Source organism: Oryctolagus cuniculus, chromosome 15 (genome assembly GCF_051225735.1).
Source record: "Oryctolagus cuniculus isolate XC-2025 breed Fujian yellow rabbit chromosome 15, ASM5122573v1, whole genome shotgun sequence".
Lineage (NCBI taxonomy): Eukaryota > Metazoa > Chordata > Mammalia > Lagomorpha > Leporidae > Oryctolagus > Oryctolagus cuniculus.
In genome coordinates this window covers 11,454,157-11,470,582 of record NC_142881.1, presented here as the reverse complement: position 1 = coordinate 11,470,582, position 16,426 = coordinate 11,454,157, and the positions used below count along the sequence as shown (strand labels likewise).

Below are 16,426 nucleotides of genomic sequence, written 5' to 3'. Positions count from 1 at the left end.
ACAGTGCTAGTCCCTCCACCTACATTTAAGATGCCTTAAAGAAAGCTCAGGCCATGCAGAGTCCTCACTTGGGGGAATGCCTGCCAAAACAATGGGGCTGGGGCTGCTGGGAGCCTGAAGGGCCCAAGGCCCCAACCTCAGTGTATCCAGAAGGCAAGACTCAGAGGCAAAGATTATTCAACCTTCAAGATTTAGCTTGTTTACCCTGTAGGGTTTTGAGCTTTCTGGGGATCTACTGTGTCTCTCTTCTTAGCTATTTCTCTCTTTTGGGCTAGGAATGTTATCCTCTGCACGTCCTACCACGTATTTAGGAAGTATATGACGTGCTGGAAGGGAAATCTGACTTAGGATGAATCCTAGTGCATTATCTTATTTAGATATTTAGATGAGACTTTGAACTTAAGACTTTAATGTTGAGCAGGTTAAGATTTTGGGGGTTCCTGGAATAGAATGAATATAAAGGACACAAATTCGGGGAGGGCAGGGGACAGAACGTTATGGTTTGAATGTTTACGTCTCACCAAATCCACACTGAAACCTAATGTTCAGTATGATAGTATTAAAGGTAGGGCCTTTAGGAGGTGCTCCCATCTTGAGGTCACAAAGGGTGCAGAAACTGTCCCCTCCAAAGAAAGCAATAACAAGGCACCGCCTCCAAAGCAGAGTGCCAGCCCTCCCTGGACACCAAACCTACTGGCAACTCGGACTTGCCAGCCTCCAGACACATGAGAAATAGATTCCACAAACTTCCTCAACTGTTCCCATATCTTGATGTGTTTTTTGATTTACCCAGCTGCAAACTTTAAAATATGTTGGAGAGTTGGAATATTAATTGTGGTTTGGCTAGAGGAAGGAATGTTGGGATGCGCCATTCCAGAAAGATGTGAGAGTTCAAAGAAATGGTAGAGAAATTACTAAACCTGCAGATCAGATCTGGTAAAGCCAATAAGGAATTCTGTTGCCTCTTGTTTGACTAGCATAGAATTACACAATAGATGAGCTAATAAGAATTCTTTGTCTAAGAATTTTGTTCTCAGGAGGAAAATAATGATTTAACAATGGAGATGTATTTTAAGATGTGTTTATAGTGTAAACTAGTGTTTCAGTTCCTCCCAATCCCAAAGGTACTTCAAAAGTGTATGGAAAATGGAATTAAAAGATAAACTTTGGTACAAACTTTTTTCCATAATATGCATTTTATTTCTTTCTTTATTTTTAAGATTTATTTATTTATTTGAAAGTCAAGAGTTAGAGAGAGGAGAGGCAGAGAGACCTTCCATCCGCTGGTTCACTCCCCAGTTGGCCACAACAGCTGGAGCTGCACCAATCCAAAGCCAGGGGCTTCTTTCAGGTCTCTCACGTTGGGTGCAGGGCCCCAAGGACTTGGGCCATCTTCTGCTTTCCCAGGCCATAGCAGAGAGGTGGATTGGAAGTGTAACATCTGGGACTCCAACCAGCATCCATATGGGATGCCAGCACTGCAGGCGGCGGCTTTACCCACTATGCCAAGCGCTGGCTCCCATAATATACATTTTCCACAAATGTTTTGAAAATCTCTGATCTGTATAATTCCAAAAAAAATTTTGGCACCACTTTATCTTTTAATTCCATTTTCCATGAACTTTTTTATTATTTGAAAGGCAGAGGGAGAGGGGGATAGAGATCTACCACCTCCTGGTTCACTTCCCAAATGGCCACCAACAGCCACGGAGCCAAGCATTCCCTCAGGGTCTCCCACTTGGGAGGCAGAAACCCAAGCACTTGGACCATCATCTGCCGTCTCCCAGTGTACTACCCAAGAAGCTAGATCAGAAGCAAGGGGCAACCTCGACCAGGCACTCAGATACAGGACGCTCCCAAGTGGTAGCTCAAGCAGCTGTGCACAAGGGCTGCCCCTTCCAGAACTTTGTGTGGTGCCCTGATACCTTATGTCAACCCTTATAATTTCTCAAACTCTATTCCTCACATGTACATAAATTCAAAATAAATAAACACAAAACCATTATGGAAAAAAGTCCATCTTCAACATGGCCACTGAGTCACTATGAATAAAAAAAAATCTTACAAAAATGTACAACCAGATACTTTGTTGGAACAATAAGCCTCTGCTGTTTTAAGGTGGGGGAACCCCATCTATCTTCTTCCTAGAGCACACAGAGCACCCAGTAGGTATTTATCAAAACTACTTCAAGAAGTCTCTATCGGCCAAAAACTTAGGAGTACACGCTTTTAATCAATTAATTCAATTCTTTAAACACAACCCAACTACTCCAGCCACATGTTAAAGTACATTCTCAGGACACACACCAGCAGGGAGCTGGAATCAGCAGTGGAGCCAGCACTTGGCTAATCCTCCACCTGCCGCGCCAGCATCCAATATGGGCACCAGGTTCTAGTCCCGGGTGCTCCTCTTCCAGTCCAGCTCTCTGCTGTGGCCCGGGAGGGCAGTGGAGGATGGCTCAAGTGCTTGGGCCCTGCACCTGCATGGGAGACCAGGAGGAGGCACCTGGCTCCTGGCTTCGGATCAGTGCAGCACGCCGGCCGTAGCAGCCATTTGCGGGGTGAACCAACAGAAAGAAGACCTTTCTCTCTCTCTCTCACTAACTCTGTCAAATAAATGAAGGAGGAAAGGAAGAAGGGAGGAGTGCAGCCAGGACTGAGAACTGAGGTACTCAGAACCCAGCTGTGCTCAACTGCTGTGCCAAACACTTGCCAAGTTCCATACTTTGTGACTCCAAAACAACTGTCTCAAACCAAACCAAACACATGAAAAAAAAAAAATGCTGTAGGACAAACATCCTGACCTCCACCAAAAAAAAAATTGGGGAGCATAAAAACAAGTTTATAAAAAACTGGACAGTGAAGAGACTTTTCATATTAACCTATGATAGCAAGTCTTCCTTTCTATACTAACTTATATACAAGGATGAGTTAATTCCTCCAATTTATCTAAAGAGAGAGGGGAAGATTTTTAAGCTAGAAAGACCTAGCATACGCTAAAGGTTCTATTCTTTAAATCTTTTTTTTTTTTTTTTTTTGACAGGCAGAGTGGACAGTGAGAGAGAGAGAGACAGAGAGAGAAAGGTCTTCCTTTGCCGTTGGTTCACCCTCCAATGGCCGCCGCTGCAGCCGGCGCACCGCGCTGATCCTGGCAGGAGCCAGGAGCCAGGTGCTTTTCCTGGTCTCCCATGGGGTGCAGGGCCCAAGCACCTGGGCCATCCTCCACTGCACTCCCTGGCCATAGCAGAGAGCTGGCCTGGAAGAGGGGCAACCGGGACAGAATCCGGCGCCCCAACCGGGACTAGAACCCGGTGTGCCGGCGCCGCAAGGTGGAGGATTAGCCTATTGAGCCACGGCGCCGGCTAAGGTTCTATTCTAATAAGGAAATGTTGATGTCTACATCAATACTTTAGATATTAAAAATAAAATTGGGAATATATTCTTAGGAAGGTGAGTAGTATTCCGAGTTTACCTTTCAGACAACTGACTGAAACTATGTATCTACCTATAAAGGAAAAGTTGAGGTCAGCCCTTCATTTTTAAAAGTTTATTTGTACAACAGATCAAACAGGTAAGCTATAATGTTACTCAACTTGTACCTTTAGTAACAACTTGATTTTTTAAGGCACTAGTTGTAGAATTTAAATTAAAAGCTTAATTACAGGGTCAGAGTTAGCTATTTTGGCACCAAAGTACTAAGGGCAAAGAACCTTGTCCAAATGATTGCAAGATACGACTCTTTCTGAGAAAATGCTGGACCAACTTCTCACCCTGAATAACTGCCAATTTCTTCCAAAAATATTACTGATATAGACAGGGAGGCTTGAAGAACTTGTACTCAAATGTACTTACATTTTATTAAGATAACGCAACAGATAAGGTCTAGACATGTTTGGGGTTACAAACGCTACAGATGAAACATTTAGATACAATCAGTGAAATGCCCTTTCACCCTCCTGTTAATATCTGGAATCCCGAGCCATTCCGGTCTCCCCACTTTGACACTTTGAGAAGGGATCCTTCCCTCCTAAAATCACAGGTACATTAGTTACCACTTGGAAGGGAAGCCATGTGCAAGGCAGAAACCCCCATCCTACAGCAAGAATCAATACAGGCCTTCTCAGACACCACACAAACAGCATTCCAGTCTATGCCCACAACATCCTCTCCTCATCCAGCCTACTTCAACCTCAAGATGCCTCCCTCCCCAAGTTGCCCTTCATGAATCAAGTCTACTGCAGCTTAGAAACTCAACAAAGTTTTGACTCAGATAATCTAAGTTCCAACAGTTACAGAAATGTTACACTCATATCAAGATTCTAAAGGGAGAAGTGAGGAAGGGAATAAGCCCTAAACACAGCAAATGTGTAATATTTAGGCCGGCGAAACTTATAGGACTTCAGCCTCCTAGCATGGGGAAATAAATGCTCGTTGGCAAAGCACGCAAATAAGTGCAAGACACATCTACAGAAGGTGTGCACAGCTGTAATTTCCTGCAAGCCATTTTGTACACCGTAAGCCTAAATTTCCAAACATCAAACAAATCTTAACTTTGTACAATTTGTTGAAATGAGTTTCTATTTTCTTACCCACACACTACTGAAAGTCCCTCAACAGTCTGTTCTTACCATTTCAACGTTGGTTAGAATTACTTATCCGATTTAGGTTATAGCTTTAATAGGTTTGTAATAGTTACTGTCATCCACAGAACTTGGATTTATCCTATCCCCAGAGTGTTACTTTTAGCTTAAAAAAGGATGTGATCAACACATCTTTGCTACTGACAGTTTATCAGTGGGGTCATTTCTGTGTAATGACTCAAGCTGAGCTTTTCACAGAGTGAAATTTCAAGCAAGCTACGAATACATGTAAACTGTCAGACTCCCACATCCACCTACAACGTGGCTAAGACCCCAAACAGGTCTGGCCAGACAGAGGTGAAATTAAGATATGAATGCCTTAAACATTGTTTAAAAAAAAAAAGCACTTTAACAAGAACGCTTTCAAAGCCCAGGCACCTGCATAAAACGTGTGCACCCTCATAATGCAACGTAATAAGTGCCTGCTGCAGAGCCCGGGCGGCCGGCTCACTCCTGCGCGTCCGCGCCGTGCGTGCACTTGTGGAGAGAGGGCAGACGGCGGCGCCGCGCCGAACACAGCGATCTGGACGTCAGGAGACCTTGGTTTTAGTCCCCTGGCGCAACAACTCGCTCCCGGAGTGACCTTGGGAAACCATCTCTCCCTCTCCCTGCGCCCCACTTTCGTCCTCTCTTTGAGAGAACACCCGAAGTCCCCTTCTAACAGCCACTCCGCTCCAACTTCCTGCGCTTCGGAATCGCCTTCGGGGCTGCCCCTAATCAATGCCAGGAGAAAACAGGAAGCCGGCGAAATGGGTCAGAGGCCCCGGCGTGGAGCCGGGCGCCAGGCGAAGGCCGAGTGGACCCTGACCCAGCCCGGCCGGGCGCGCGGCCGGGGGCCGGCCGGGGCGCAGGGGGGGCCGGGGCGCAGCGCCGGGCTGCGGCCCGGCGGGAGGTGGAGCCGAGCAGCTCGCGTGCATTGTCCCCGGGAGGGAGCCATGTTTCCTCCTCCCCGGCACTCCCAGATGGCGGCCCAGGAGCGCGGCCCGAGCGGGCGGAAGCCCCGCGGCGTGGAGAGCCAGCCGGGGGCCGCAGCCCGGGCCCGCCCGACTCCAGCGCGGCAGCCCCCGGGCGGAGCAGGGGGCGGAGGGAGGAGGAAGGGCCCCCGGGGCGACGGTTCCCGGCTCCGCGCCTCCCACCCCCACCCGCCACGAGTGGGCAGGGAAACCGAGGACAGCCAGGGGCCCGAACGGCGGCGGGAGGGCCGCATCGGCGTCCTCTGCGGCCGCAGCCGGGTGGCGGGGCGGCGGGCAGCAGGTCTGGGTCTCGACCTCCGAGGCCTCCGGCCGCCCAGCCCGGCGCGCCCCGATCCCCCTACTCACCGTTGGCGCGTTTCAGAGCATTTTCCGGCCTCTGAAAATAGGCCGGCATCTTGGCGGCAGGCTCAGCTCACCCAGCGTCAGCGAACTCCCTAATGGCCCGGGCCGGGAGAGGGGACGAAGCCCACGCGCCTCGCCAGCAGTCGCCCGCGCCCAGCCGGCCAGAGACGGAAAGGAAGGAGCCACGTGACCCCCGCGCGGCGGCACTGCCGCCGCCCAGGCCCCGGATGTAGGGGCGGGTCTCCGCACGCGCCCCGCCCCTACGCACGCGCAGGCGCGCCGGCGTCACCCGCGCCGGCTGACGTGGCGGCGGTCGGCGCCCTCCCGGCGCGCGTGAGGGAGGGGCGCTGGCGCGTTCCCTGGGGGCGGCTGCGGGCGTCGCAGGGCGGCCTTAGAGAGACGGTTTGGGGCGCCTCGGTCTCCGGGCGCGACCTGGGGTCCGAGTTTCCGCCGGCGGAGAGAAGCGGCTGCCCTTATTCCTGTTGAGCACAAGTTGCGCGGAGTGACGCTGGGATGCGCCGTCAGGAGACGGAATGGCCGGCGTCCCTTAGGGAACGATGCCGAGTTGTCCTGGAACCGGCAGGCCGTTTAAACGCGTTCCAGTTCTCAAACCTCGAGCGTAGACAGCGGCAGTGCAGTAAGTTCATCGTGGGTCTATCACACGTGTTGCACTGCGAGATAAGCTGTGCGAACCCGTGTCAGACGGAGCACCACGTGACCGAGCCAGGGCCCCACAGCACCTGCAGGAAGACCGGTTCATTCTTCCGCCTCCACAGAGGCGTTTCTCTTAATTCTTATCTGTCTGAGAGGCGGAGAGGGAGAGCGACGGGGAGAGACTCCCATAGGCAGGTCTCCCCCGGGCTCGGCGGGAGCCGTTACTTGACTCAGTGAGCGCTTGCTGTCCCGCAGGGACTGGACCCAGGCTCAGTGATAGACGTGTAGTCTTCACTGCTAGGCCAGACAGCCACTCCCAGGATTTTCTGTTTAAATTCATCAATATAAGGAAAGAAAATTTAAAGTATGCAAATGTGGACCAAAATAATCACAGATTTTAAAAAACCTTTTTTAATTGCGGACAGTTCTTCCTCTGAAATGCGTAAACTATTCTGTATGCCTGAGCTTACTCCCACAAAACTAAAAGCCAGCACATGGATGTAAAAGCTACAATTTTAGGAAGCTACAGGGCAGGATCAAGGGACCTGTTCCGATAAGAATTTAGGTGGGGAAAGCGACGCCTTCGGGGCAGACTTCCCACAGGTATAGCTGCCTGGGATCCGGCTCCCTGCTGGTGTGCCTGGGAACGCAGCAGAAGGTGGCCCAAATACTTGAGCCCTGCATCCGTGTGTGAGACCCGGATGAAGCTCCTGGCTTCAGCCTGGCCCAGCCCTTGCAGTTGCAGCCATTTGGAGAGGGAACCAGCAGATGCAAGATCCCTCTCTCTGCTTCTCTCTCTATTTTTGCCTTTCAAATAAGTAAATAAGTCTTTTTTTAAAAAAATTGAAGCGCTCAACATGAGAACAAAGTAAGTATGTGCTGTGGATAGAAAACTATGTAATAGACCCAAACTAAAAGATACAAAGAGAATAAAAGGAAACTTGGCCTACATATCAGCAAAAGCCTCCTAAGATCCTAACTTTTTATTATGTCTCAAAATAGAAAAATGGATATCAACGTTGCAGCTGCTCCACTTCCAATCCAAATCCCTATTAATGTACCTGGGAAAGCAGCAGATGACGGCTCAAGTGTTGGGGCTCCTGCCCTTCTTGTGGGAGACAGGTGGAGTTCCAGGCTCCTGGCTTTGGCCTGGCCATTGCAAACATTTGGGGAGTGAACCAGCGGATGGAAGAGCGCTCTCTATATGTAACCCTGCCATTCAAATATATTAAATAAATCTTTAAAAAAATGGTAAAATAGGTTCATGGATTACTAATTATTTGGTAGACTGAGACAAACTGGAAAGCTGGAAGATAAAATGAGATTCAATATGTACACATTGATCCTTTTCCTTTCAGGTTAAAGTGTGTGAAGCGTTTGGTAAAGTAATAGGCGATAACCACTTAAATGCATTAAATAGGTTTGTTTAGAGTCTACTGCCATTTCTGTGAATAAGTGTAATGTCAAATTCCAGGACCAGGTTACCTGTTAAGTTTGACAGATATTCAGTACCAACTAACAGCCATAATGTTGGATGCTGGCAATAAAGGGATGCAAGATATCTGCTTTCAAGGAGTTAATGACTCACTGGTGAAAATAAATGAACACACATTAAGAAAGCAGCTAGGATCTTATCTGGGTTGAGAGAAAATCATAATTACATAACACTTGATTAATGTTTCCTTAGTAGGAAACAGGCAACCTGAACATGATAGAAATCACTTTAAGAAATAGGAAGAGGAAATGAGTAATCAGACTGATGAAATCTGCTCCTAATCCAGTTACTTTTGGGCTCCATATGACGAAGGATTCCTGTAATGCAGTATTTGTGGGATAAGCAAGATTCCTTCCCAAAAAATTGCAAGGGGCACAACAGAGGTACTGCATGATACATATTTGTGACAAAGTATCATCCAGCTTTAAAAATAAGTATCATGTTTTACAGTTTATAAAGTGCTTTCACAGAGATCATTTTAGTTACAAGGATGCAGTAATGAAGATATTTTTGCTGGTGAATGTTATGAATTTCAGAGAGGTAAAGTAAGAGTCACAAAACACATTGATTCAACAAACCATTGTCAAGTGCACAGTAGGGCTTACAGCAGGGAACAGGACAGATTAGATTTCTGCAGTCATGGACTTTGCAGTCAAGCACCCACCAGAAATTCTGTGCAGACAGTGGTCACTAGAGTCCGGCCCCTCACCTCTCCAAGACGAGCTCTCAGCACTCAATGCCTTTCAGCACCCTAGGCACAGCCTCACCTCTTCCTATTCCTTTCTCTGGGAACAACCTTCAAGTTCACCTTGAATATCACCCCCTTCAGAGTTCTTCCATGGTCCCCAGGTTAGATTCGATGCCGAGGCAGTAAGGACCCATACCATCCTGTCAGAGCACCAGTCCACTCTTCAGTGTGATTCCTTGCCCGCTGTAAACTCAGAGCTGGGGAGAATCACATGTGTTGTTCACTGTTGCATCCCTGAAGCCTGGCAGAGCAGTAGGCAGATAGGCCACTCTCAGAAAAGGCTGGTGCGTCTCCGTATGCAGATTTATAGAAGAAAGCATCCCACTGTAAGACAAAATTTCAAAGCTAGAGATTTTCCAAAGACTGATGTTTATTCAGGAATGACAGAACACTGCCATGGGACTATGCATGAAATAGTAAACTGGGCATATTCAAAGAGTTGTGCAAGCACGGGGCAGTTTCTAGAGGCAAAAATAAAAATTACATCAGATATTTTGAAACAATAATCTTTGGCCACAGTGATTAACAACCATGGTGATGTCAGCTTAAGGTTCAACAGCGGCTGGGCAGATGGCCATGTAGAAGTACTTTTTTTTTTTTTTAAGATTTATTTTATTTATTTGAAAAGCAGTTAGAGAGAGACAGGAGAGATCTTCTATTGGCTAGTTCACGCCCCAAATGGTAGCAATGTCCAGGAGTGGGCCAGTCTGAAGCCATGAGCCTAGAACTCCATCCAGGTTTCCCACTTTGGTGGCAGGAGCCCAAGCACTTGGGCCATTTCCATTTTTTTCCCAGGCACAGTATCACAGAGCACAGAACTGAATTGGAAGTAGAGCAGCAGGGACTCGATAGCGTTCTGGTGAGATGCCAGCATTACAGGTGACAACCTGCTTGGACAACACCGGCTCCACTGTAGAAGTAATTTTTTTAAGGATTTATTTCTTTGAATGGCAGAGTTACAGAGAGACAAAGGCAGAGAGAGAGAGAGAGAGAAAGAGAGGTCTTCCATCTGCTGGTTCACTCCCTACATGGTTGCAGTGGCTGGAGCTGCACTGCTCTGAAGCCAGGAGCCAGGAGCTTCCGCCTGGTCTCCCACACAGGTGCAGGGGCCGTCTTCCACTTCCTTCCAGGCCATAGCAGAAAGCTAGATCTGAAGTAGAGCAGCCAGGACTCAAATCTGCGCCCACATGGGATGCCGGCACTGCAGGTGGCAGCTTCACCTGCTATGCCACAGCTCTAGCCCCTAGAAGCACTTTTCACAGAAAGTCGTGGTACCCTCTGTGGGGAGCAACTCGGACTATACTGTTACTGGAATTAAAACTTATTCTATGCATCTGCTCTCCCACGATATGGCGCTGAGAAGGGAGAAACAGCTTCTACACAGCTGCCTCCAGTTCAACCAATAAACTGTAGGACCTGCTCCTGATTGGAGGAGAGCAGCGTACTCGGCGTGTGGGTAGCAGAGTTGGGATTGGTGGAAGAGGACTATAAAGGAAGAGAGAGACAACATGCACCAGGAACATCTAAGAGGAACATCTGAAGGAACACCTGAGCAGCCCCCGAGAGAGCCAGCCGGCCAGCGGTGTGCCACTCCCCCACGGAAGTGGGGAAAGTGGCAGGGGGAACCGCCCTTCCACGGAGGTGGAAGGGTCGGTAGCCAACCCGGGAAGAACCAGCAGCAAACCCGGGGAGGGCCGAGCAGACAAAAGAACAGCGCAGGGTCCTGTGTCGTTCCTCCACGAAGACGGGGAGCAACATAATGGTGCCGTGACTCGGATAGGAAACCTAGGAGGGAAGAAACGGGAAGAAGTGGGAAAATACCGGAGAGAGAGACTAGCAAAGAGCCTAGGGAAAAGCCGGACGGAAAAGGTGCCGGAAGAAGCTATCGAAAGCCTAGGCATAGACTCGGATATGGACTGTGGGAAAGAAGTTAGGATTGAAAACAAAAGTGAAAGCTTTCATAGACTCGGATGCGGACTATGGCGGGGAAGCTAGGAGATTGAAAGTGAAAGTGAAACCTAGAAGAAACTTAGACTTGGATACGGACTGTGGGGAGAGGCCAGGAGAAATGAGAGGGGAATATTGTTGTTGGAAGAAAAGTTAGGGAAACATACCGGGTAGAGAAAAATATGTTAGGGAGGATGAAGCCGCGAGTGCAGGCTGAAGCGGAGACGTAAGCTATCTTGGGATTCTTCAAGTCAGCCTGGGGAGCAAAAGGCGAAAATCTGGAACCAGAGGCAGAGACGTGGGCCGCCAGGTTGGAATCCGTCAGATTAGCCCGGGGAGCAAAGGACGGGAAGCCAAGCCGAAGGGCGCAGACGTGAGCTGGGTTGAATTCGCCAGGTTAGCCCGGGGAACTTGGACTGAATACCGGTGGCAGAAACGTGAGCTGTGCTGTGTGACTCGTGGAAGCCGCCGCACGCAGAGAGAGTGCACGGGGCACAAGTAGATAGGGAATCCGGGGCTAGCGCGAGGCCATGGTGCGGGCGCGAAGGGGCGCGGAGACCGCGGAGTGCGCGCGCGAAGCCGGGAATCCGCGCAGATGAGAGAAGCGCGGGCTGAAGCAGCTCAGAGCCGGGAAGCCGCCGAGAAGCAGCCTCGGGGCGGGCGCCAGGAAGCCGCAGGGATAAGAGAAACTGAAGTTTAGAAGTAAAATGAGAGAAATAGGAATGCTGGTAGATAGAAGTAAAAAAGGAGAAATAGGAATGCCCGGAGATAGAGAAATAGAGAAAAATAAGGCCTCCCCACAACACAGCAATGAGAGAGCTTGGATTCGGTCTGCCTGATTAGTAAGACGATAAGCACCTGCAGGCGGCTAGCAGCTTATGCGCCGCAGGTCACCGAAGACAGGCACGAATTAACATCAATAAGTCTCCCCACAATACGGCAATGAGAAGGCTTGGATTCGGTTTGCCTGATTGTTAGGGCTTGTAAGTACCTGCAGGCAGTTCTAGCAGAGTAGAGCATGCGCTGCAGGGCACCGAACACAGGCACGCATCAGCGCCTAAAAACCTCCTCACAACATGGCGAAGAGAGGACCCGGATTCAGTTTGCCTGATTGATAGGGCTTGTAAGCACCTGTGGGCAACTCCAGCAAGCAGAGCAGAGTGTGTGCCGCGGGGCACCGAAGACAGGCGCGTATCAACGCCAAAAAATAAAAAGAAAGGGGGATCTGTGGGGAGCAACTCGGACTATACTGTTACTGGAATTAAGACTTATTCTATGCATCTGCTCTCCCACGATATGGCGCTGAGAAGGGAGAAACAGCTTCTACACAGCTGCCTCCAGTTCAACCAATAAACTGTAGGACCTGCTCCTGATTGGAGGAGAGCAGCGTACTCGGCGTGTGGGTAGCAGAGTTGGGATTGGTGGAAGAGGACTATAAAGGAGGAGAGAGACAACATGCACCAGAAACATCTAAGAGGAACATCTGAAGGAACACCTGAGCAGCCCCCGAGAGAGCCGGCCAGCCGGCGGTGTGCCACTCCCCCACGGAAGTGGGGAAAGTGGCAGGGGGAACCGCCCTTCCACGGAGGTGGAAGGGTCGGTAGCCAACCCGGGAAGAACCAGCAGCAAACCCGGGGAGGGCCGAGCAGACAAAAGAACAGCGCAGGGTCCTGTGTCGTTCCTCCACGAAGACGGGGAGCAACACCCTCTGTTTAAGTTGATGATTCTGGAAATCTGATAGTTACTGTCAGGAAGTCATGTGGAAGAACTTTTTCTTCCTGACCTCCCAGCTTTATTGTTTTGTTAGGGCTGACACAAGCAACACCATTTTGATTTTGACAACTTTTACATCCCTTTCACATCACTGCATCTGTGGAGAAGTAAGAACAAAGTTGAAAAGTCCAGGGACCAGCACTGTGGCACAGAAGGTCAAGCCTCTGCCTGCAGTGCCAATATCCCATCCTAACTGTTCCACTTCCAATTCAGCTGCCTGCTAATGAGCCTGGGAAAGCAGCAATGATGACCCCTGCACCTATGTGGGAGAGCTGAAAGACCCTCCTGGCTTTGGATCTGCCAGCTCCAGCCTTTGCAGCCAATTGAGTAAATCAGTGGATGGAAGACTCTCTCTCTCTCTCTCTCTCTCTCTCTCTCTCTCTCTCTCTCTCTCATTCTGCCTCTCAAATAAATAAATATTTAAGAAAAAAATTGCTTATGATTGGGTTCCTGCCACCCACAGGAGAGACCTGGACTGAGTTCCCAGCTATTAGCTTCAGTCCAACCTAGTGCAGCCCCAGCAATTGGGGGCATCTGAGAAGATAGGAGCTTTCTCTTTGTTTATCTAATCTCTCTCTCTCTCTCTCTCTCTCTCTCTCTCTCTCTCTCTCTCTCTCCCCCTTCCTGCCTCCCTCACTCCGCTTTGCTACACCAATAAACATTTTAACAAGAAAATCACTGGTGCTGGGGTTGGGATCAGCAGCCAGAGCATTCTTCTCTCCAAGCATTGAAGCTCCCACTGTCAGTCTAGACCTCCTGCTATTTCTCTTCTACAGACCCCAGGCTATGTCCCTCATTTTTTGATGCTTAGTTCTAGCTCCTTGGCACCCTCTTCACACTATGTAGATTTCATTGCTCGTGTTGATGGCCTACCTTTCTTACCTCTTGCATGCTCACACCTTTGAATCTAAGCCAGGAGGCAGCAAACTTTTTATGTGGTGCCAAATAGCATGTATTTTAGGCTTTGAGGGCTGGGAGTTATATCTTCAACTTCTGAAGCAACTGTTCTTGCTGAAAGAACCATGGTTTTGTGTTGTTTGTTGTTAGCTTATTTCATAGATGTAAAGATGATTCTGGGGCCAGCGCCGTGGCTCACTTGGTTAATGCTCCGCCTGCGGCACCAGCATCCCATATGGGTGCCAGGTTCTAGTCCCAGTTGCTCCTCTTCTAGTCCAGCTCTCTGCTATGGCCCAGGAAGGCAGTGGAGGATGGCCCAAGTACTTGGGCGCCTGCGCCTGCACCTGCGTGGGAGACCAGGCAGAAGCACATGGTTCCTGGCTTCGGATTGGCACAGCGCTGGCTGTAGTGGCCATTTGGGGGGTGAACCAATGGAAGGAAGACCTTCCTCTCTCTCTCTCTCTCCACTGTCTAACTCTATCTGTCAAAAAAAAGATCATTCTAAACTCAAGGCTGTACAAAAACAGGCAGCGGGTAGGGGCGTACCTGGAGACCCATGAATCTCTCTCTTGCTTCAACAGTGTTTGGGCAGAATAGATTCAGTGAGTCTTCCAGCCTCAGACCACCCTACGGTCTCCTCTCCTATTGCGACCTCCAGGATCACTTCTCAACCATCTACTGCTTCTGGGACCAGCCAACACCAATTTTGGGGGGTTATCTCCTTATTGTCGACCAACCATGGCCTCCCACGTACATCAGAATTGTTCCACCTAGGGGAAGGCGTCCATCAACCACCTGGTCAATCTGCATTGCAGGCCTCTCTCTGGGCTTCAGTTCTCACTACACGATACAGCTCTGGGGAGTGTGGGCCCTTCTTCCTTGAGGTGGCCAAGGAGAAGCACAGGGGTGCCAAGGATCTCTTGAAGATGCAAATCCAGTACAGCAACCACACTGCCTTCCAGGACATGTGGAAGCCATCTCGAGAGTGAGACGAAACCCTAGAAGCCATGGAAGCCACCTTGGCCCTAGAGAAGAACCTGAACCAGGCCTTGTTGCACCTTCATGCCCTGGGTTCTGCCCACCCAGACCCTCAACTCCCTGACTTCTCGAAGAACTACTTCCTAGACGAGGAGATAAAACGCACCAAGAAACGGGCAACTGTGTCAACCTCCCCAGGCTGGGCTGGGCGAGTGTCTCCTTGAAAGGCTCACTCTCAGACATGACCAGGAGCCTCTAGGGCCCAGCAGTCTTTGAGGGCCCTTCTGCATCTCCTGGTAACAGAGCTTCTGCCTGAGCCTTCTCCTCCAGCCACTAGCAGTTTTTTAACAACCCAAGAGGGGCCGGTGCTGTGGCGTAGTAGGTTAATCCTCCACCTGCGGCGCTGGCATCCCATATGGGTGCCGGTTCTAGTCCTGGCTGCTCCTCTTCCCATCCAACTCTCTGCTATGGCCTGGGAAAGCAGAAGCTGGCCCAAGTCCCTAGACCCCTGCACCCATGTGGGAGACCTGAAAGAAGCTCCTGGCTCCTGGCTTCGCACTGGCGCAGCTCTGGCCGTTGCGGCCATTTGGGGAGTGAACCAACTGATGGAAGACTTTTCTCTCTGTCTCTCCCTCTCACTGTCTGTAACTCTACCTCTCAAATAAATAAAGAAAAAATCTTAAAAAAAAAAAAAACCAGGAGTCCTATCCCAAGGCTTGGACCAAATGGAAATAAAGCTTTTTATGGGAAAAAGAAGGAGGAGGAGGAGTTGGAGGAGGAAGAGGAGAAGAACTGTAGGCAGCAGGCTGGATTTGGCCCAGAAAGCATTGTTGATTGACCCCTATGCTAGAACTTGGCACATACCATTAAAGCTCTCAAAGTCTCAATTTAAATGTGTCACTTTCCTTTTTTATTTTTATTTTTGAAAGGCAGAGTGACAGAGAAGGAGGAGGAGGGAAAGAGAGATCTTCCATTCACTGATTCACACCCCAAATGTCTGCTGCAACAACCAGGGCTGGGCCAAGCTGAAGCCAGGAGCCAGGAACTCCATCCAGGTGTCCTACATGAGTGGCAGTGGCCCAAGTACTTCAGCCGTCTTTATCATCATCTGCACCAGGCACACTGCCTCCGATGCCGGCTTCCTGTGTTGGTTCCAGTTTGTGTCCCGGCTGCTCCATTTCTGATGGGGATCCCTCCCTGCTAATGCACCTGGGAAAGTAGCAGAAGATGACTCAAGTCCTTGGACCCTTGCACCCTTGCACCCATGTGGAATTCCAGGTTGAAGCTTCTGGCTTCAGCCTGGCCCAGCTCCGGCCAATGTGGCCATTTGGGGAGTGAACCAGCAGATGGAAAACCGATCTCTCTCTTTCTTTGTGTTTTGTCTGTTTGCTTGCTTGTTTTAAGATTCATTTATTTATTTATTTATTTATTTGAAAAGTGGAGTTACAGAGAGGCAGAGGCAGAGAGAGAGAGAGAGAGAAGTCTTTCATCCACTGATTCACTCCCCAAATGGCTGCAATGGCTGGAGCTGGACCTATCTGAAGCCAGGAGCCAGGAGCGTCTTCCAGGTCTCCCATGCGGGTGCAGGGGCCCAAGGACTTGGGCCATCTTCTCCTGCTTTCCCAAGCCATAGCAGAGAGCTGGATCAGAAGTGGAGTAGCTGGGACTTGAACCAGTGCCCACACAAGATGCCGGCAGTGCAGGCAGAGGCTTTTCCCACTATGCCACAGCGCTGGCCCCTAGAAACATTCTTGACTCCTGTTTTTCCTGTCACCTTCCCATATCTAGTCAATCCATTGACATATCCTGTGTCTGTCAGTTCCAGGCTATCTCTTGTCCAGGACACCACCATTTCTCATTTGGAAGACATCCTAACTTGCTAACTTGTCTTCCTTTTTCATGTTGGGTCCTTTCTCTTTACCCTGCACATATGGAGCAGAGGGATCCATTTAAAATTAAAGTGAGGGGCCGGCACCAC

General features: G+C 49.7%; 1 protein-coding gene and 1 long non-coding RNA gene across 2 annotated transcripts in view; one reads left to right on the top strand and one right to left on the bottom strand.

Annotated features, from left to right (window-relative positions):
* EIF3A (eukaryotic translation initiation factor 3 subunit A) overlaps positions 1 to 6,125 on the bottom strand; it is a 42,403-nt gene extending 36,278 nt beyond the window's left edge. Inside the window, exon 1 of the mRNA XM_008270597.5 lies at positions 5,960 to 6,125. Coding sequence (XP_008268819.2) covers positions 5,960 to 6,008 — 49 coding nt within the window. The 5' untranslated portion in view covers positions 6,009 to 6,125. The remainder of the gene's footprint in view (positions 1 to 5,959) is intronic.
* A 133-nt stretch (positions 6,126 to 6,258) lies between these two features.
* LOC149121907 (uncharacterized) lies at positions 6,259 to 7,867 on the top strand. The gene is made up of 2 exons (XR_016221934.1): positions 6,259 to 6,593; positions 7,613 to 7,867. It is a non-coding gene; the product is annotated as an uncharacterized LOC149121907 (long non-coding RNA).
* Positions 7,868 to 16,426: the final 8,559 nt, after the last annotated feature.